General features: G+C 44.1%; 2 protein-coding genes across 4 annotated transcripts; one reads left to right on the forward strand and one right to left on the reverse strand.

Annotated features, from left to right (window-relative positions):
• Nucleotides 1-8,399: 8,399 nt before the first annotated feature.
• On the forward strand, nt 8,400-13,144 carry LOC123411034 (lysophospholipid acyltransferase LPEAT2). Of its 2 annotated transcripts, XM_045103951.1 has the most exons (13): nt 8,400-9,039; nt 10,048-10,228; nt 10,320-10,379; nt 10,566-10,729; nt 10,809-10,872; nt 10,974-11,042; nt 11,127-11,222; nt 11,408-11,452; nt 11,798-11,868; nt 12,057-12,123; nt 12,236-12,286; nt 12,427-12,585; nt 12,678-13,144. In XM_045103951.1, the coding sequence occupies exons 1-13, from the start codon at nt 8,546-8,548 to the stop codon at nt 12,822-12,824; spliced, it is 1,668 nt and encodes a 555-aa protein (XP_044959886.1). In that variant the 5' UTR covers nt 8,400-8,545; the 3' UTR covers nt 12,825-13,144. The 2 variants fall into 2 exon arrangements, with proteins under 2 accessions (XP_044959886.1, XP_044959887.1); XM_045103952.1 differs by lacking the exon at nt 8,400-9,039 and having other exon boundaries at nt 10,197-10,228; nt 10,553-10,729.
• Nucleotides 13,145-13,618: 474 nt separating this feature from the next.
• On the reverse strand, nt 13,619-20,558 carry LOC123411033 (ubiquitin carboxyl-terminal hydrolase MINDY-2). Of its 2 annotated transcripts, none has more exons than XM_045103949.1 (12): nt 20,095-20,558; nt 19,857-19,975; nt 19,660-19,766; nt 19,415-19,502; nt 16,880-18,032; nt 16,736-16,790; nt 16,574-16,655; nt 16,405-16,485; nt 16,214-16,318; nt 16,083-16,132; nt 14,955-15,132; nt 13,619-14,027 (listed from the first exon to the last, which is right to left on the reverse strand). In XM_045103949.1, exons 1-12 carry the CDS (start codon nt 20,282-20,284, stop codon nt 13,965-13,967), a joined length of 2,271 nt encoding a protein of 756 aa, XP_044959884.1. In that variant the 5' UTR covers nt 20,285-20,558; the 3' UTR covers nt 13,619-13,964. The 2 variants fall into 2 exon arrangements, with proteins under 2 accessions (XP_044959884.1, XP_044959883.1); XM_045103948.1 differs by having other exon boundaries at nt 13,619-14,030.
• Between the last annotated feature and the right edge of the window lie 1,329 nt (nt 20,559-21,887).

A 21,887-nucleotide genomic window follows, 5' to 3' on the forward strand; every position in this document is an offset into this window, starting at 1 on the left:
AATAAATTAAGACAATTCCTATGGCTCCTCCCGGTTGTCATATTCATCGACATGCAAGTCGTGAATCCTATTACAAGAACCTGATCAATCTCATACATCACATATGTAACATCACATCCTTTTGGCCATATCACATCACATAGCATACCCTGCAAAAACAAGTTAGACGTCCTCTAATTGTTGTTGCAAGTTTTACGTGGCTGAATGGGTTTCTAGCAAGAACGTTACTTACCAACGTGACAGCCACAACGTTGATATGCCAACGCTATTTACCCTTTATAAGGACCCTCTTCATCGAATCCGATTTGACTAAAGTGGGAGAGACTGACACCCGCTATCCACCTTATGCAACAAGTGCATGTCGGTCGGTGGAACCAGTCTCACGTAAGAGTACGTGTAAAGTCCGTCTGGGCCGCTTCATCCCACGATGCCGCCGAATCAAGATAAGACTAGTAACGGCAAGCAGTTGACAAAATCATCGCCCACAACTTTTGTGTTCTACTCGTGCATTGAATCTACACATATAACCTGGCTCGGATGCCACTGTTGGGGAACGTAGTAGTAATTCAAATTTTCCTACGTCACACAAGGATCTATCTAGGAGAAACCAGCAACGAGCAAGGGGGTAGAGCATCTTCATACCTTTGAAGATCGCTAAGCGGAAGAGTTACTAGAACACAGTTGATGGAGTCGTACTCGCAGCGATTCAGATCGCGGAAGATTCCTATCTAAGCACCGAACAACGGCGCCTCCGCGTTCTAACACGTGCAGCCCGGTGACGTCTCCTACGCCTTGATCCAGCAAGGAGAGAGGAGAGGTTGAGGGAGAGCTCCTGCAGCACGACGACGTGGTGACGGTGGAGCTATGCAGTTCATCGTCAGGGCTTCGCCAAGCACCGCGGAGGAGGAGGAGAGGGAGAGGTAGGGTTGCACCTTGGAGAGGTGGAATTGTGTGTCTAGTAGCCCCAAACCCTAGCGTATATATAGGAGGAGGTGGAGGGGCCGACCACCCTAGGGTTTCCCCTAGGTGGTGCAGCGACCAAGATGGAGGAGGGGCGGGGCCCTAGGGGTGGGCTTGCCGCCCAAGGCAGACCCCACGCCCTATGGTTGACCCCCTTAGCCCCCTTGTTCGCCTTGGGCCTTGGTGGTGGTGCACCAGCCCATCTAGGGGCTGGTCCCCATCCATCTTGGGCCCACGTAGCCCTTTGGGGCTGGTGGCCCCTCCCGGTGGACCCTCGGAACCCTTTCGGGGGTCCCGGTACAATATCGACGCTCCCCGAAACATTTCCGGCGATCAAATCTCCACTTCCTATATACGAATCTTTACCTCCGGACCCTTTCGGAGCTCCTCGTGACGTCCGGGATCTCATCCGGCCAATAACCAACAGCGCGGTCTGGATATCCATGTTGGTTCCCACATGTTCCACGATGATCTCATCGGATGAACCACGATGTCAAGGATTCAATCAATCTCGTATGCAATTTCCTTTGTCTATCGGTATGATACTTGCCAGAGATTCAATCGTCGGCATCCCTATATCTTGTTCAATCTCGTTACCGGCAAGTCTCTTTACTCGTTCCGTAACACATCATCCCGTGGCTAACCCATTAGTTACACTGAGCTCAATATGATGATGGATTACCGAGTGGGCCCAGAGATACATCTTCGTCACACGGAGTGACAAATCCCGGTCTCGATTCGTACAACTCAACAAACACTTTCGGAGATACCCGTAGTGCACCTTTATAATCACCCAGTTACATTGTGACGTTTAGTACACCCAAAGAACTCCTATGGTATCTGGGAGTTGCACAATCTCACGGTCTAAGAAAAAGATACTTGACATTAGAAAAGCTTTCGCATACGAACAACACGATCTAGTGTTATGGTTAGGATTGGGTCTTGTTCATCACATCATTCTCCAATGATGTGATCCCGTTATCAATGACATCCAATGTCCATGATCAGGAGACCACGATCATCCATTGACCAACGGGCTATCCAACTAGAGGCTCACTAGGGACACATTGTGATCTATATATTCACACATGTATTATTGTTTCCGGTTAATACAATTATAGCATGAATAATAGACAATTACCATGAACAAGGAAATATAATAATTACCAATTCATTATTGCCTCTAGGGCATATTTCCAACAGTCTCCCACTTGCACTAGAGTCAATAATCTAGTTCACATCACTATGTGATTGCAATGAATCCAACACCCATACAGTTCTGGGGTTCGACCATGTCTCGCTTGTGAGAGATGTTTATTAGTCAACGGGTCTGAACCTTTCAGATCTGTGTGTGCTTTACAAATGTCTATGTCTTCATATAGATACCGCTACCATGCACCATGTGGAACTATTCCAAATGACTGCTCCACTATACTATTCGATAACCACACACTATTCCCATTACAACTCTAGCATCATCGAACCTTAAGTGTGTAAACCCTACGGGTTCGGGAACCATGCAGACATGACCGAGACACCTCTCCGGTCAGTAACCAACAGCGGGTCTGGATATCCATGTTGGCTCACACATGTTCCACGATGATCTCATCGGATGAACAACGTCGGGGATTCAATCAATCCCGTATGCCATTCCCTTTGTCTACCGGTATGACACTTGCCCGAGATTCGATCGTTTGTATCCGTATACCTTGTTCGATCTCGTTACCGGTAAGTCTCTTTACTCGTTTCGTAACACATCATCCCGTGGCTAACTCCTTTGTCACATTGAGCTCATTATGATGATGCATTTACCGAGTGGGCCCAGAGATACCTATCCGTCACACGGAGTGACAAATTCCAGTCTCGATTCGTACCAACACAACAGACACTTTCGGAGGTACCTGTAGTGCACCTTTATAATCACCCAGTTACGTTGTGACGTTTGATACACCCAAAGCACTTCTACGGTATCCGGGAGTTGCACAATCTCATGGTCTAAGAAAATGATACTTGACATTAGAAAAGTTTTAGCAGACGAACAATACGATCTAGTGCTATGCTTAGGATTGGGTCTTGTCCATCACATCATTCTCCTAATGATGTGATCCCGTTGTCAATGACATCCAATGTTCATGATGAGGAAACCGTGACCATCTATTGATCAAGAGCTAGCCAACTAGAGGCTCACTAGAGACACATTGTGGTCTATGTATTCACACATGTATTATGGTTTTCGGTTAATACAATTATAGCATGAATAATAGACAATTATCATGAACTAGGAAATATAATAATAACCACTTTATTATTCCCTCTAGGGCATATTTCCAACACGCTGGATGTCGTCGCCGGCCTGAAAGACACCGCAGTACGTCTGACAACTCTCTGCTTGTGCCTTGCGGCGGATGTGTTTAACAGAATGTCTGACCAGATTTGTTGGTCAAACTTTTAAGAGAAAGATGGATTCCGATGCTTCGTCCGGCAAAGAGTATGGATAGACGGAGCTTGATCGACCGGTTCAAGATGAGTCATTTGATTCATCAGATTCAAATGAAGAAGTGGACATGATGATGCTCATGAGGAAATGGACCGATAAATGGAGCACATTCTCAATTTTAAGGGCTCAATCAAAGGAAGAAGTGTCATCAGTCGGGGTAGTTACCAACATTTATTTCACGTGCGACGTTTATTATTGAATGATCTACGTGCATGTATGAATTTAAGAGTCCGGATATAAGGTATGTGGATGCACGAAGCGAAATATAAGGGATCGTCTGTATACATCCGCGGACGTGACCGGATGCGTCCGCGGACATATAGGGAGCCGGATTTGCCCACTCGAGATGTACATGCTATGAAGCAAAATATGGGCCTATGGTATGTGAGTACATGGAGCAAAATATGAAGAGCCGTCTATATCCATCCACGGACGTACCCATGCGGGTCCGCCGGCATACAGGGGGGCCGGATTTGCCCACTCGGGCTGTACATGCTACGAGGAGCTATTTCTATCACGATCATACGGTAGCATGATGACAAAAGGAAAAGAGTTTCTACGGGTTATACGGAAAGTGGCGATTGATGGCGTCAAGGAGAGAAACACTTTGGCTCGCACAATCGCCTTGTTTTATCACCCAACAAAGCGATATTTTAAACTCCGTCGGCAACCGCGAATATGGACGGTGACCAAGACATCAGGCAGGCAGGCAGGCTTAAAAGAAAGCCGGAGAGATTATCTGACGCGGACTCGTCCTTCCGTCAGTTTTCCGTGGGTCGACGCGGCAGGGCGGGGCACGTTTTGGGGGTGCTTGTCGTCGTTGCGTAGCAGCTCCCCAGTCTAGTCTCAGGGCCCGGAGAAATAGTTATCGCTATCAGAGAAAATAAAAAGAGAAAAAACGGCCACGTGATGACACGAACATTTTTTTTTAACGAAATGTGTACGGGAGTACGCTGGTTCCGTGCGTGGTCAGCTGTACCCGTCCGAACTGGGGTGCGCCACTTGGACCACATGTCTGCGAGCGGGTGTCGAGTCTCGCTGGGGCTCGAGGGAGGGAGGCCCGCGAATGCGGGCTGTGGGTTCCTGTCTTCTTGATAGTATCCATATTTTGCTTATTTCGGTACGAGTCGTTCATTTCGGTATGGGTCGGTATTAATTTAGGATACCTGTGTTATATATACATCTTGTAAGCCATCGTACGGGGTAAGTCGATTAATTGTAAATCCTTGGTGTTTGTAACCTCGTCCGATAGTGACGTTGGCTGACGGGCACCCGTGGCTTTTCCCTTTGCCTTGGAGGGTTTTTTCACATTCAAATCTCGTGTCTTCTGTGTTAATTTCGTTCTTTGCCGTTTCATTTGCGTGCCGTGTCTTTAACAAGAGCAAGTTGAAGTCCCTCCATGCAAGCACGCGGTTCCGCTTCTATGGCATCTTGGCAAGAAAGAAAAATGCCAGCATGCACTAGCACTCTCGTCTGAAAAAAGTGAACCATCAGAGCTCGTTTTCGCCCATCAAATGGCTGGAGGACTATACACACGAGAAGGGAAGCGTTCGTCGGTATCACGCGTACAAGAACTGCTAGATGATCAAATTAGACTAGTCCTTTTCCTTTTCTCGGGTCAGCTAGATGGTCTTGCAAGATGCCTAAAATGGACTCAAGGTAGATGCACAAGAATATCTTCGAAACTTCCAATTGGGGGGGGGGGGGGGGCTTATGTGCACAATTTCATTCTAGTTATGTCAACACCTCCATAGCGTCTTCAATAACATGTGATGTTCAACTTCAAGCATATGGTCCAGAATAAGAAGCAAACTTTCCTTCACTGCGTTTTGAACATTGGCCATCAAAGGGAGTTTCCACACAACAAACATTATCTTCTACAATTCCTTTGCTAGAGGGCATCTAGAAAATGCATGAAAACTATCTTCAGAATCGGTGCCACATACCGGGCAAAAAGTAGTAACCTCAAGACCTCTCTTATGCTCGTTTTGCCAAGTCGGTGAAGAACTTATTCCAACAAGCCACCCAAATTCCGGATGGTAGGAGGAACACAACAAGACTTCCACCAAGACCATTGTCCATGAGGCACAGAACTGGATGCAACTGCATGTTGAGAGGAGGCTTCATATAAGGCCAAGCTGTAGGCGCTTTTAACTAAGAAAAGACCATATTTTCCAAGACCCCATGCAAGTTCGTCTTCTTCCAAACTTGGTGATGTTCTTATTTTTTAGATCTATAAAAAATCACAAGGCAATAAGTAATTTATTAATAGATCAAGGTTCTAGGATCCATTATCATTCGGGAGCTCCAAAACATATCAAATGTTACACCTCCCCTACATTATTACTGGTTTATATGAGACGATCTTGGAATCCAATTACCACACCACAACTGTCTGGTTATGTTGTTACCAACATGCCACACAAGTCCTTTTTCAATAGATCAATGCCATGTCTAATCGAAGCAAGGAAGATGACATATTACCAGGGAAAAGGGTTGTCTTCAATTTCTCTAGGTGGATAATATTGAGCCTTCAACACGTGTGCACATAAGCTATCTAGTTTGACGATGAGACACCATGCCTGTTGAGCAAGAAGAGCTTTGTTAAACATACATAAATCCCGGAATTCAACCCCTCCTTTGCAATTCGACAAAAGAGGGTGATCCCATGCTTTCCAATGGACCTTTCTTTGCCCCTTCTTTGATCCCCCATAGAAGTTCCTCGCAATCCTGGTCAAATCATCACACACCGAGAAGGGAAATTTAAAATCTCCCATAATATACGTAGGCAAGGCTTGCGCTACTACTCTGATAAGCATCTCCTTTTCAGACTGTGCAAAGTGGTCGTCACCCATTGGACGAGTATTTTCGTTAAACTGGCTTGGAGGTTTTGGAATCTTCCTTTCGACATTCGACCTTCGGGGGGGGGGGGAGCCCAAGATACTTCTCCTCAAAACAAGAGCTAATAATATTTAAAACAACATGCACTTGTTGCTGCATAGAAACTCAACATGCTTAACCAAATAAGATGGTATATTTGTTATAATTCATCATTGTCTAATAGCTAGTTCATATACAACCAAGAGAACTATTTATGTTCATAGCTTGATCATGAGAAGCCTAAAAACAACATAGCGTCATCCGTAAACAACAAGTGTTAGATACCATGTGCCCTCCAGTAGATTTTAACGGAGGTGGTGTTATTGGAATTCACAACATGCTTAAGAATAATAGAGAGTCCATCAACGAAAAACAAGAATAGAAATGGTGATGAGGGATCACCTTGTTGAAGTCCACATGTCTACGCAGATGAACCAAAGAGGGTCCAATTTAATGTAAGAGGAAACCTCACCGAAGTGACACATGTCATGATACGATTAATCCATCGATGAGAGAAACCCAGAAACCTCAATCCACCCTATCATAAGTTTGAGATAAATCCAACTTGTATGCAAAGAAACTCCTGAGACGTATGTGTCTTCCTGTGTGTAATGAATGCACTCAAAGATAACAAGGACATTATCAGTGATCAATCTACTTGGAACAAAGACACTTTGCTCTTGGGAGATAAGATCATCCCGTAGAGGCCTTAATCTATTCGTTAGAAACTTGGAGATCACTTAATAAATCACATTACATAAGTTGATGACCCTGAAATTAGATAATTTCTTAGATTTTTTTTTTGGAATGAGTATTATAGAAGTAGACTTCACACCTTAGGGTGGAGGAGGTTTTTGTGGAAGTTCATCATCCTATACAATGTCATTTTGTTTTCCCGCTACCCACCTGGTCTGAGTATCAACAAAAACTTATCTAAATCTTGTTTTCGCAAACATAACATTCCGCCATCCATTGATTCTTTTGTACAATCTTAACTTGTTAAGTATGTTCCTCTTTTCTCTCTTTTTTCTCGTATCTCTGAGTGTTCCCATCGGTTTTACTTGAAAATCACTTAACCGACCCATCTATTATTGACTTAAAAATTGGAAGGCAATACATGTATACCAAATCCAATTATTTATTTGGTAGGTAAATTGCGGGCATGATTTTATATGGTAAACACTTATTTTCACGAACATGGTAATATGGATAGATAAATAATAGGCTAGCATACTAAATAAAAAGATACCAAATATGTAATTAATTAAAATTATTAACTATTGCATGCATAGAAAATGCAATTAAGCACATGGATATATTAGACAAGATTTTTGCTCATTAAAATTCCCTGAGATGTTCTTCATTCTTACTTCGTACTAAAGATCATGAGTTCGTGTAAGATATTTTCTGTTGAACTTCAAGAAAAAGGTAATATGACACGGCGTTTCACAACAAGGTGGACTTAAAAAATGTATGAACATATTAGTAAAATCAATTGACCAAACAACAATACACTTCATGTCCTAGATGAAAAAAATCTCCCAAGAAAGTGAACACCAATTTAGTCATACATGGATAAATTTGTAAATTCAACTTTTGGTCGATTCTCAATCAACCGAGACGTGTATGTCTTCATTAAAGAAATGACAAAAGGTGAAGGCCCTCTATAGAGTACAAGATTGTTATGTTCCTTCTTTCTAGACTTTATTTAGAAGTGATTTGGATCAAAGAATTGCGATACCAATTCTTATTGATTTTTCTTTGGGAATTTAAATTTCTAACGAGACCATTTTTTTTTTGTATTTCCCATATGTTTGTCGAAACAAATACTACTGTCATTTTTCAGGTTTTGCGCCCCCTATTTTACACCTTTAACTGCAAAAATGATTTGTATTTTGATACAGAGATAGTAGTATATATTTCCAATTTTCTGTATTTTTTTTTAAAAGAGCACCAACCATTCTCTGACCCAGGGCAATACAGGAAACCAAAGATCTGGAAGTGCCAGAACGCAAAAAGAATTTTAAAATAAAGACGAACCCACGAGACCACGAGCCCCACGACCACAAAAACGATCGTCGTCTCCTCCTCCCTCCGCTCGCTATTTGCTTTTCATATAAGCCATAACTCGCCTCCTCCATTGCTCCTTTTTTCCAGCCTCCCGCTTCCTCCAGCCGTCGCTGTCCCCACCGCCCCGCCGCCCCATCCATGGCCTCTCGAAATCATGGCCCTACCCCGGCCTCCTCCCTGGCCACGCCCCTCCTCTCCGACTCCATCACGCCCACCACCCACACCCGCGCCGCCAACGGCCACGCGCGGGGCCACGACGGCCACGACGACCCCTGCGCTGCCGCCTCGGTGTGCGACGGCGGTGGAGACCCGTTCGCGTTCCTATCGGAGGACCGCCGGCCGCCGCGGCCGCCGGGCCCGTCCCCCGCCGACCCGTTCCGCAACAGGACGCCGGCGCTGGGCGGCCTGTACGGATGGGTCAGGACGCTGCTGCTCGCGCCGGTCGCGGTGGTGCGGCTCGTGCTCTTCGGGCTGTCCATCGCGATCGGGTACGCCGCCACGTGGGTGGCGCTGCGCGGCTGGACCGACTCGCGGGAGCGCCCGCGGGAGGGCGCCGGCCCCATGCCGGCCTGGCGCCGCCGCCTCATGTGGGTCACCCGGCTCTCCGCGCGCTGCATCCTCTTCTCCTTCGGGTCAGTGCCTCTGCCTCAGCGTTTTGCTGTTAGCAGCGTAGCTCTATCCGAATTGGGTTTCGATCTGATCTGAACATCTGGCGCTCGATCGATGAGCCGCTGGGAAGCTTCGATTTTTTTTTTAGTACTAGATGATTAGGTTTCGGCCGCGAGGCGACACATGCCGAAATTGCCGCAGATGGATGCCTCGATCGGCAGATGTTTGGTTCGTTTGCCGAATTTTGGGGGATTTGCGGCACGTGTGTGGGCAGTGATTTGTTTGGTGGGGGCGACGCCGACGCCGTATCAGTTCGGAAGGTGAAGGACCGTGCGGGTGACTTCGTTTGTTACGACATGCACTTAATACGGCTGACCGACAGGAGCTGGAAACTGATTTTTGCACGGTCCTTCTGGATAGCTTTGCTTGGAATTTGTAGATCAGAACATTGCCTCGCCAATCTGATACCAGGAGCCAGTTAGGGAGAGAGCTGCCCAAGAATTAGAAGAGGACAATCATTTCAACAAAATAAGTCCCAGAAATTTGGTTGCGCCCCTATTAATTAGGGGCAGAAATCAGGTGGTCCTTAATGTGTGTGACTATGGATAATTCAAATGGGAATAATGTGTAGATAATTCAAATGATGATGATGATAATGGGCCCCTATTAATTAGCGCAGTTCTTGGGCTGTACGGCTTTATGCTTTACATTGCTGGGAATTGCTCACTTGAACGTTTTGGATACAATTCATTGATGTTTTTAAAACGATGTCGAAGTGGAGACTGGTGAGGAAGCAGATGGATACCTTGCTTACCAACCTTCCCTGAAATAAAATGAAAAAAATAACTGGCGGAAATCATTTGTACAATGCTTTCTACTGCTTGTTTATACTTGAGGGTTTCTGGTTTTGACCGCATACTTATCATATTTTACCATCTTATAATGCTATTGAGTTTTATAATGCTTTCTACTGCATAGACATGACCGCATACTTGACTAATATTTGTCGGCCACTCGATTTGTACTCTCAGGTATCACTGGATCACAAGAAAAGGAAGGCCTGCGCCTAGAGAGCTTGCTCCTATTGTCGTTTCCAATCATGTATCATACATAGACCCCATATACTTCTTCTATGAATTGTTCCCAACCATTGTTTCATCGGATTCCCATGATGCCATACCATTTGTTGGGACAATCATAAGAGCAATGCAGGTATGTGCATTTGCATTTTCCTCTTAAAGCATCTCAATTGCAAGTTCCTTTCAAGTGTCAAATTTTATGACAATTTATACCTCTCTTACAGGTTATATACGTTGATAGATTCTCGCCAGCTTCAAGGAAGTCAGCTGTGAATGAAATAAAGGTTAGTATGCTTCCCATCAGGCCTTGACCCAATTGCTGTTCTGCACTTACTACTGTCATCTAAAGTGCATGGCGTAACTGATTTTAAAAGTTGATTCCATGCAAATCATACTATAACATAAGACAAACAACTTGATTGTCTATTAGTTATTTTGTTCATATGGTACATTTTAGGATGTGCTTTCAGAGAAAGGCAGCTGGCAATAGCTTTCCGCGTGTCCTGTTGTTCCCCGAAGGCACAACAACAAATGGGAGATTCCTGATTTCATTCCAACATGGAGCATTCATACCTGGCTACCCCGTTCAACCAGTTGTTGTTCGTTACCCCCATGTGCACTTTGACCAATCCTGGTTAGTTTTCCCTAAGATCATACATTCTTATTTTGTTTTCTTTGCGCTGTTACCTTTCATAATTATTGTTTTGTTTCAGGGGAAACATATCACTAGTAGCACTCATGTTCAAGATGTTCACCCAGTTTCATAACTTCATGGAGGTCTGCATTTCTTGCATACCTCAGCCACTGTCTCTCATGTTTATTGGCAGCAACTCCTCACACAATAAGCTCATTCCTTATATGAATAATTTATTTTACAGGTAGAGTACCTCCCTATTGTCTACCCCCCTGAGATCAAGCAAGAGAATGCCCTTCATTTTGCAGAGAATGTAATACTGTTTTACTCAAATGAATCGTCCTTTCAACACTAGTTGTTTCTGTAGCAATGTGATGATAATATTTTTATTCTACAGACCAGCTTTGCTATGGCACACGCCCTTAATGTTTTACCGACATCTTACTCATATGCTGATTCAATGATTGCATCAAGAGCAGAAGAAGCTGGAAAGGTAACAGGCCACCTACAACAGTCTCTATATTCTAATTTCATATGCCAGCTTTGACCTTTGTTTTCTGGAGTCCTTACCATATGGAATCTTCCAGAACTTCAAATGGTGACAACTGGAGACAGCCATGCGTTCTCTTGAGTAGGAAGTAGGAATTTGACTCTAATAAGCTGAGTTTCCGTTTGCAGGCCAATTGCTCAAGTTATATGGTGGAAATGGCTTGGGTAAAAGAAGTAAGTCTTTCTTAAATTACACTATATGTAGAATTTGGTGAACAAACCTATCGAAGAAACATCATAAGACTGTGAAGTTGTACTATTATTGAAGAAAATGTTATGGTACAACGTTGATTTCATAAATTTGCCTCTTTGTGCATCTACAGGTATCTCTTACTTCACTATAGTGAGACATTTTTCTTCTCTGCGAGGATAGATGAATCATAGTTGTAGACCTGTAGTTGATTTTTTTTCCATGATCCATGCAGCTTTTTATTTCACATGTTGGCTCTCAGAAGTATTGTGCATACTGCTTTCAGTTATGTGGTAGTATCTAATTTTTTTTTACATCTGTTTTTTCAGGTGTATGGTGTAAGCACAGCAGAAGCAATGGAACTCTTGGAGCACTTTTTGGCTATGAATCCAGACAGCGAGTAAGTTCTTCATCCCTTAACTGACAACTACTGTATTACCTTATAGAAGATTATGAAAGTTTGGTCATTAAGGATTGCTTGCTTAAAGGATGTAACGTTATTTTGGTTCTCTGTTTATAAGTAGACACGCGTATTATTTTCTGCCATCTTACAGTTTAGTGATAAATACCATTAACCAATTCTTGCAGTGGACGTGTTAAAGCACAAGATTTTTGGGCTCTTTTTGGCCTAGATTGCAGTCCTCTATGCAAGAAGGTACAGACACTGTCCTTCCTGCAAATACCATCAGGCTTACTTTCCTTGAAACAAATTGACAGAAAGCTGACTTGAAAGTATCATCTTTACTGAACTTGCATATTTGTTTCAGATATTTCACTACTTCGATTTTGAAAATAAGGAATCCATCACATTCCGACAGGTATTGACTTAAAACGCAGTCCATCTCGTATCTGGCATATGGTTCCTACATATATGGCCATATGTTTACCCTGTATCGTCGTAGGTTATTTGTTGCATGTTTTCCTAACATGCTACCACGGCACTACCTGATGTGCACAGTTCTTGGTCGGGTGTGCGCACCTCAAGAAGCAGCCATTATTTGAGGGAGTGTGCGAAACTGCCTTCGAGAAATGCAAGGCCCCGGGGACCTCTGACATATCCCTCGCACAGCTAGCCAATGCCCTGCGGTCGGGCATGGTTCCTCCAGCAGACGACGGGGTGAGTTTCCCATCTTCAGGTCCGCTTGGAATGCCGGTCTAACGCTATCAACATTACTGTGCCGACTCACCCTGTCTGTTCTCCGATTCCAGATGTTGAAACTGTTCGAGATGTTTGACATTGACGACGACGACAAAATAAGCAAGGACGACTTCGTGGGATGCCTTGCGAGGTTCCCTTTCATGATCGCCCTCTTCGCCGGCCGGATCAACGGGGAAGTTTACATCGAGATAGTTTGATGGTTGATGGAGTTGTAACCCCTCAGTTTATTGGTTGCTGGAGTTGTTACCCCTCCTTTATTTAGGGGTGGTCAAAGTCCAGCTTATACCCCCGCCGCTTTGCGCATCTCAGACTGGCTAACCAGTACAGCGCGGCAATTTTGTTTCATTTGTTCTTGGAGGGGATATGTGTAGATAGGGATGTTGTGACACAATGGATTCTGCATATGGTTGTTGAACTGGATGTGCACATAGAAAACACCTGTAACATCAAACAGTAGTTTTGGGGAAGATATTTCTGACTCTCTCTGCACGTTTATAAAGTAGTTCTTGGGAAGATATTTCTGACTCTCTCTATCACGTTTATAACTGAGGTAATGCATGCTTATACTCCCTCCGATCCAAACTAAGTGTCATGGTTTTAGTTGTGACACATGTTTTGAATCGGAGGGGGTAAGCGGGTTGTAGGGTGTCGGTTACGGGTTGCTCGGGGGTCGGTGTGTTGATGATGTCCTTAACGGTTTTTATCAGGGTTTTCATTAATTAATCTGGCAACTCTTTTCTGCTTTATGAATGGATCAAATCGTAAAGCCATGTTTGGATTCTCGTTTTTCTCTTAAATACATTTGTAAAATATATACAGACCTCCGGTGATTGTTTTGGTTTCCGGGTGTAAATACCTCTTGACCTGTAAATTACACCCGGAAAATATATACACTTGTACTAAATTACAACCGAACCAAATGCGATATAAGGGACCGTGTTTCAAAAAAAAAAAAAACTGAGATAAGCCTGAGAAAACAAGTCACGCGGTATCAGCATGCAACAGTGTCTTTTATGGACGATGAGTTGAGTATATACTCAGTAGACAACATGGTTTTTCATGGACGATGAGTCGAGTCTGGTCAATCACATTGCAAAGTAAACACATCAACTGCACCTTTGTTTTCACGTTTTATGGCTTTTCCGAGAGGGTATTTACACAAAGGAAAACAAAAAAGAAATGAAGAGAGCTAAAAACGAGAAACGGCTTGAAGGAGGCTGCCTACAAATTTAAGTCTGCCGTGCCGCAGCACGAGACAAGAAGATTCTTTTTTACAGTATATGTATGGTGCTTCTTGTCTCTTTTTTCTTTTCTCCTGTTCTGTTCCTGGAATATCTTTACATTACAATGCACTTCTCTTTCTTCGACTCAGTTTTCGCAGGCGGCGGGACATTTGACCTCTGCTGCAGAATTAAAACCACAAGTAATTCTCAGACAAGTGAAATCATGAACCAGCAATGCATAAGAAATATTACTATTATGCAGCATGGAGCATGAACAGGCCAGGCATAAGAAATATTACTCCCTCCGTTCCTAAATATAAGACCTTTTAGAGATTGTACTATAAACTACATACAGATGTACATAGACATATTTTAGAGTATAGATTCACTCATTTTGCTCCGTATGTAGTCTCCTAGTGAAATCCCTAAAAGGTCTTATATTTTGGAACGGAGGGAGTATTACATAGGATATAAAATGTGTGAAGCAGGCCAGGACAAAGATATGGCGCCTGATCACTAGTGACTGAATCAATGATACCATAAGCGGTGCAAATGTAGTTGAGAAACACTATTAGGAATGATAAATTTCAGTGTAAGGACTATAGAGGAATTTATTATTTATGATCCACAACTAAATGGCTAATTACTGATTCTGTGCAATAGATTGGTTTCATGTAAAATACGCAAAAATAGGTACCTTTTGACATTGTAGCAACAATACAGATGGTTCACAAGTTGACATTAAAATATCACTTGAGTACAGCAAATATTCAAGCATAGTATGTACTCCAGTAGTTAGTTTTCAGGATTCACAAGCAGAACCAATGTGACTTCAGGGTTAGGGGGCTGTGGTCATGTTTCACTCAATAGAACAGAGTACTAGGTCAAAACTGACATGTACTTGTTGCATTTTGCAACATGATATATACAGGTTGGCAAATCTCCCAAATTTAACTTTAAATGATGGGATGACAGTTGTCAGTACATAAAGAATATACTAATTGGAACAGGCAGCGCATGGTAATTAGATGTCTACTGGTCGTGATGATTAGACGTTCGGAACACTAGCAACATTCATCAAACGGCAAACCAAAGGAAACATACCCTTGGGCCAACAACAAGTCCTGGCCGGCCTGATGATTGATTGGGTGCCTGGTGTGTTTGCGTCTGTTGCTGCTGCTGTTGTTGCTGAGGCTGCTGCTGCTGTGGTGGAGGCTGGTGTCGTTGAGGTTGCTGCTCAAACTCCTGTTGTTGAAGTGCAATAGCTAGCTCTAAATCCGAGCTGCAAGCAAAAAAGAAAAGAAACCATGCACACAGGTTAGGCCTGGGAACGTACGTGCAATTGCAAGTACACGTATATTGAGGGTTCGCCTACTGCCTGCAACCGTGCACTGTGCAGTTTTCTTGATCATTGCATATCTTCCTAGTCAGACTAACATGTTAAATGGGATAACTCGCACACATTTTCCTAATCAGGCTAGTCATGCTATCTTGTTAAATGGGATAACTCCGCATTTTCCTAGTCAGGCCAATGCCATGCTATTATGCTAATCTGTTAAACAGGTTAACCAGGATCAGATAAGTGGTACAAGCCTCCAACCAACTCTTTGCATCAGATATCCATCATACCGAACTGATAATGCATCCAAAACTTTGATTGCCAACAGTATTCTAAGTAACCAAATGTTAGATAAAACTTAACATTTTGGACTGCATGTCATGTAGTGGTACAGCAAATTGTGCATGAGTGTGTATACTCTACATAAACCATACCTAGATATTTGTCATTCAGCTAAGCATCAAATGAGAAGTTCAATACAAAACTCAAGATCCCCAATTAACTCATCAACTAGGCAAGGAACTAAAATGGGAAATAGCCACAATACTTGGTACAACAGACTGGTGTGCAAGCCTAAAACAAGCAGAAGTGCAGAACAGAGCCAAAAACTGCAAAAGGCATAACTAAAAACAGCAGAGTTGGAAAATACTCTGTAACTTAATATAAGACGTTTTTTGACACTGTCATGGACTGTAAAAACCTCTTATGAAAAGTTACAGAGGGAGTACTACATAGCTTCAACTGGCATCCTAACATCACATCATATCTGACAATACAAATATTAACATGGTTGCAAAGGTTAAAATGTTATGCAATTTGGATAAGATCTGCAATCTGACCAACATCGAATTTGGCAAACAAAAAAAAGAAGAGAGAGGGTAGGAGGGCCATACTCTCCAGATGAGTTCGGCAGAGTGGAATTGTCAAATTGAGCAATATAGTCCTGAGGATAGAATAAACAATGAATTATATAATCTTATAGAACCCAATGACAATCACAAAAATCTATTGATGTTGCACATACAGCAGTAGTCGTCATGGCCTGCTGTTGATTCCATGAATCATTTCTGGGAGTTTCAGCCGTAAATGGTGTGAAGTTACTAGTGAGAAAAACTCCATCTCCATTCACCTAATGATTGTCAATTGAGAACAAAACAAATCAGTAACTTCCATTTCAAGTGAATATAAGTGTTGGCGGAGAGGTCTGTTACATACCTCATCCAATCTTTGCCATACCAAATCAGTTTGGCTGAAAAAACCCTGATCAGTTGCTAACAGATATAGACTTCCGTTATACTGCACAAAAAGCATGGAGAAAATAAAGCCAACACGCTTAATAGCTTATTACGGTAATTAAATAATCTGGCTAAATTAATTATCATACCTTGAACATAGTGTTGAAGTGGTTATTGCGGAAGAAGACACAAAGTTCTCTTTCCTTAAGACCCTCTTGTAGACAAAACAAACTGTAATGATGAAAAATTTGCCACATATTAATTATGAACAAGAGAAATTGATGCGCTTAAACCTATGAATGGATCTGTACCCATAGACAGTCAGCTGGTTAGCAGTGCTCTGTAGGAAATTATCAATCAGGTCCCCTGCAAACAAATAAAGGAGTGTAAAGCTAAATATTGTGAATAAATAAACATGACCCAATTGCACAACTGGTAACTGGAAAATATCTCACACTGATGATCTGCAGCTCCACTTCCCAAGCATTGACTACTTTCGGCGGTCTTGTCAGCCTGCTCGGCAAGAACCACCTCACCCTCATACACTGGCTCCTCAGTTTGAAATGCCATGTTTCCACTGCCAAGTACGTGCTCTTCTCCTTGATAGATTGGCTCATTCGCCTGAATACTTGAAGAGGCAAGCCCAGCAGTGTCTAAAGCAACAATTTTCTCATCCTGCTCAGGTGTAGTACCCATAGGAGTAGCTTGACTAGTTACATTTGCTGAGTCACAGCTGTTCTCAGTATCAGAAACCTGAGGGGCAGTATCAGAAGCCTGAGGTGTAGCACCCATAGGAGTAGCTTGACTAATTACAGTTGTTGGGTCACAGCTGTTCTCAGTATCAGGAACCTGAGGGGCACTATCAGAAGCCTGAGTGTCATGAATTTGCATAGTAGAATGTTCTCTGCACGTTTCTTTACTAGCTTCAGCAAGATCAGGAGCAGGAGCAGAAGCTTCGCCATCGAGAACAGAAGGTTCATGAGAAGGGCAGGCAACAGTAGATTCTGAAGACTGAACAGGTATATCAAGGTGCTCTACTAACACAACCATTTTCCCATCTTCCTCTGTTTCTTTAGAGGTCAAAGCTTGTTCAGATTCTGAAGACACAGCTTCACTAACATTAGCATCAGAATTTGTGTTCTGTAATGTGGAATCATGACTGGAAGCATGGCTACCTTCCTCTTTATTCGACGGTCCTACGACCTCAGGTGCCTCTAATACAAAGCTCTCACTACGTGGTATATCCTCTATATTGGAGGATGAATGACTCTGCGAAGTGCTGAAGGTAACAGATCCATCAACAACGTCCGTGCTTTCAGCTTTGGATAGACTAAGGACTCTCCTTAGTTCTTCGTCTTCCTCACGGTCGCCTCGTCTCATTTGCAGTTCAGCTGAATCTGAGAGTGTACTTTCATCAAATGATTTCCCTAGAGAAACAGTAGGTGACGGAACCCCTAATGCTGCTGCGGTTGCAGCAGCAAAATCAACAGTTTCTTCCTCTGCAACATGTTTATCCTCTTCTGCTGGTTTCTCTGACTTAAATTCAGCAAGCCCAGAAGCAAGAGCATTGTATGACTTTGATCCAATGGCACTAGCAGTGTCATTATCCTAGAAGTTGACATGAAGCAGTATTAGCATGTCACTGGTGTTATAGGCACAGTTAATAAAGTGATGCTGTATCTATTTTGTAGTCATGAGTTACGTGACACATTTAAGCGGAGATGGATGTTGAACAAGTGCACATCTAGCATTCACATACGTACAGCCAGAAACCGTGTTGGTCATGCGTCCTTGTTCGTGGAATTGCATTGCACAATATAAACAGGTCATCAATTATTGATTTTTTCAGTACAAAAAATAAATCTACCACACCTATACTGCAGTTTAAATATCATGTCTGTATGCAAGCATAACCTTTTGAAGAAGCAACCCAAGTGACAACTGAAACACAAAGGGTGAAAGAGAGGGGCATCGGAGTAAGAGAATCAGTTCCCTCAGTTGACAATTTATCTCAACAGAATAGCCATAATAATGACCGATGGTTTAGGCTGCAGACTGGAATACAGTTGGTAGCAACCAAACGTACAAAATGTGGCACGTTTTACCAATAACAAGAGGTCAAAAGAAAGAAAACTAATGTCTCATGAACATCCCAATGCTAGTCAAAGCAGGGAAATTCCTCTGCAATACAGATAAAGGGCATGACATTGCAAGCAAACTGACTCCAGAGACGGAATATAAAGCCACACAAACAATCACAATACAAATATCTCTGACTTCTAAGAATGAAAATGTAGTGTTATGTAGTAAATATTGCTGACAGGACTCAGAACTCAGGGAGACCAAAATTTTAAAGATGGTATAGTCTTGCACTCTTGCATATGCATAATGCCTTAGGAAGCAAAGACATTGCACACTCTACAGCAATCAGTGTTTTATACACATATATTTTAGGTATTCCCCATATGTGCATATTCTACATCGTTCATCATCTATGTAATATTGTGATTACCAACATTGAAAAACATAAACATGGATGGAAAAAACAGCAAGATCATATGTAAGATAGCATTGAATCCTTTAATCAAGTTCACGGGCATACAAATACCGATTTCTCATGTTTATGAACCTGGCCATCATTGTTTATAAAGCGTCCCGCTTCAGACGCTTAAGCGTCGCTCAGCGCCTTAAATATTTGCCCGCTGTAGGCGCTTAGGCATCACTTAAGCGTGAGAGCTGTGGTGCTCGCTTTAGGTCGCTTTACCGCTTTATAAACAATGCTGGCCATTCATGTGTCAAAACTTTGCATCTCACCTAAAGTATTATGGCTGTTGTATGAAAGTTAGGTGAGACAGGCTATACCAATCTCAATACGAACTAAGCAAACATAGAGGTTACTTGTTGGTCATGTAACAGCCAATTCGATAGGGTGTTCTGTCATTGCAGGAAAGCAACATGTAAACCTAATATGTCATAGGGATAAGTAGTACCTGAGGATCCACTATCCATCCATGGTATAACGGAATATCCAGAAGGTCAAATATGGCGCGCTCTGGGGTGAACTCAAAGTCATCAACCCTGCAACGTTGACATAAATGCACCTCAGAACAACAAATTATGTGCCATACACACACACACACACACACACACACACGCGCGCGCGCGCGCGCGCGCGTGCGCACCCATAGAAGATAAAACATAACATCGACCCGCAATCTGAAAACCTGGAACGCACTTTCTGAACATGACATTCACATCGATGCCAGTGGTGAGGCGCGGTAGAAGGTCTATCGCGTCCGAGATGTTGTGCTCCCAGTTGCGGGCGTACTCCTCGTCCTTGCCCTGCGATTCGCAACTCAGCCCTATTTTCAGAAATGAACGCCACAAACGACCAGAGACTTAGCGGCAGGAATGCTGATCAGCCGGTCGAACCTGCGCACTGCTGTTGGAGTCAATGAGGCGGTCGGCGACGAGGGACAGCAGCTTCTGCTGCGACACCTCGCCGGCATCCGGGTTCAGGCTGATCACGTTCTTCAGCAGCAGCACGTTACCTGCAACCACACAAAAAAACGCGCGCGCCAAAACCCACCCAGGTGAAATCGGGAGCAACCAACCACGGAAACGGCGGGTCAGCCCGAGCGGGGAAGGGGAGGGGAGGAGGGGCTCTCACAGATGGCGAGGAGCGGGCAGGGCCCGTTGTCGTTCTGGTAGACGATGGGGGTGCGGCGGCCGAGGAAGTCAACGGCCCTCGTCTTGTGCATCACCTCGGGCGGCTCGAGCGGCTGCGCGGGCTCCGGCTCGGGATCCAGCGCGCCGAGCGGCGGCGCGGGCGGCGGGAGCGGGGGCGTGTCCGCGGACATGGATCTCCCCCCGCGATCGCCCGGGGCGGGGGCCTAGGTCACCGGAGCCCTAGCACCGTGCGGGTCGTCGCCGGCGCCGTAGGAGGCGGACCCCGCGTCCGGCGTCGCCGGGCGGATTGGAGGGGAGGAATGGCGAGGCGGAATCGGGTGAGGAATAGAATACCGAGCGTGGCGAGGAGAGACAGTGGGGCGCCCGCCTGCCTGTGTCTGGCTGGGTTGGCCGATGAGGTGGGAACTGGAGGGAGGATCGAGGGGGCTATTAGCAAAGTTTGGTAAACTGCGGGGAATCTCTATGGAGGATCATTATCGACTAATCTTAGTGGTGGCGGTTTACTCGATCTGGTCCCCGCAGTTTATCGTAATAGGGAGATCCTAGTTATCTTTCCAGAGTTTTGTGACTTGATCCCCGTAGCATTTCGCAATTAGTTAATGAAGTGTTTATTGGATTTTTGTCTAAAGACGGTTGCAAGTTGTAACTAACAGACCAACGACTCCTGTGGCCATTTGTCTCCACAGCTAAGCCTACACTGTCGTTTGATGATGACATCGAAGCCCGGCAACTTGTATAAAATAAAACAGAGCCCCCGGAATTTGTTTTAATAGCAGATCAAACAAACCACAAGATTTTCTCAAAAGAAAAAAAATAAGAAACTGGGTGTCATCTACCATGGTGATGGAAGCTTCGAGCTTAGCGCACAAAGGTCTACAGAACGCAAAAAAGAAACTTAGCATGGAAGTAAACGGCACGCGGTCGCTTGCTTGGAGCAGTCGTTGCACGACTCGCCGCACGTTTGGCTGGGGCCTTTTTTTTTTTGCACGAAACCGACGTTCCTTTCTGCGAATCCCGGCCGTCGGATGGGAGTGGGAGGTCGGATCCGGCCGTCCGAGTTGCGTGCATGTCAAGCCTGGAGAGAGGAGGCTTGATTCCGTTTCGGCGCCTCCTCGCGGTATTTTGCTTCGTCGCGAGGGATTGGCCGCGTGCTGTTTTTTTTTTTTTTTGCTTGCTGCGAGGGGGGTCACACCTAACCACGTGACCATCCGTCGGTTTGGTTGCTGCAGGGAGGGCTTGGAATGAATGAACGGGTGGATGCAGCAACAACCTGCCGAATGCCCCAATCTGGTTCGTGCTTGAATTGGGGTGGAGGGGGGAGCGGGGGAGGGGGCAATGGGTGGGAAGTGCATGGATGAACCCGACCCGATACGTAAGAACCCACTTTAAAAAAATATACATTTCTAAATGCTAAAAAAACGTACTCCCTTTGTTCCTACATATAAGTTTTTTAAAGATTTCATTAAAGACTATATATGAAGCAAAATGAGTGAATCTATAGTCTAAAATATGTCTATATACATCCGTATGTAGTACCCTACACTATTAGGGAAAACCCTAGTAGTACCGCTGGTTTTACCCTTAGTAGTAGCGCTGGGGCCAGCGCTACTGCTAACGCGCTATAGCAAACTCTTAGCAGTAGCGCTGGATTAAAAGCGCTACTGGTATCTACGTTACGAGTAGCGCTGGAATAAGTAGAGCGTTACTGCTAATATTCCTGCTTTTAATATTTAATTCGCATCGTATGTATGTCCCTCCTACGTATTTGTGCAT

Source organism: Hordeum vulgare, chromosome 7H (assembly GCF_904849725.1).
Source record: "Hordeum vulgare subsp. vulgare chromosome 7H, MorexV3_pseudomolecules_assembly, whole genome shotgun sequence".
NCBI classification, from domain to species: Eukaryota; Viridiplantae; Streptophyta; class Magnoliopsida; order Poales; family Poaceae; genus Hordeum; species Hordeum vulgare.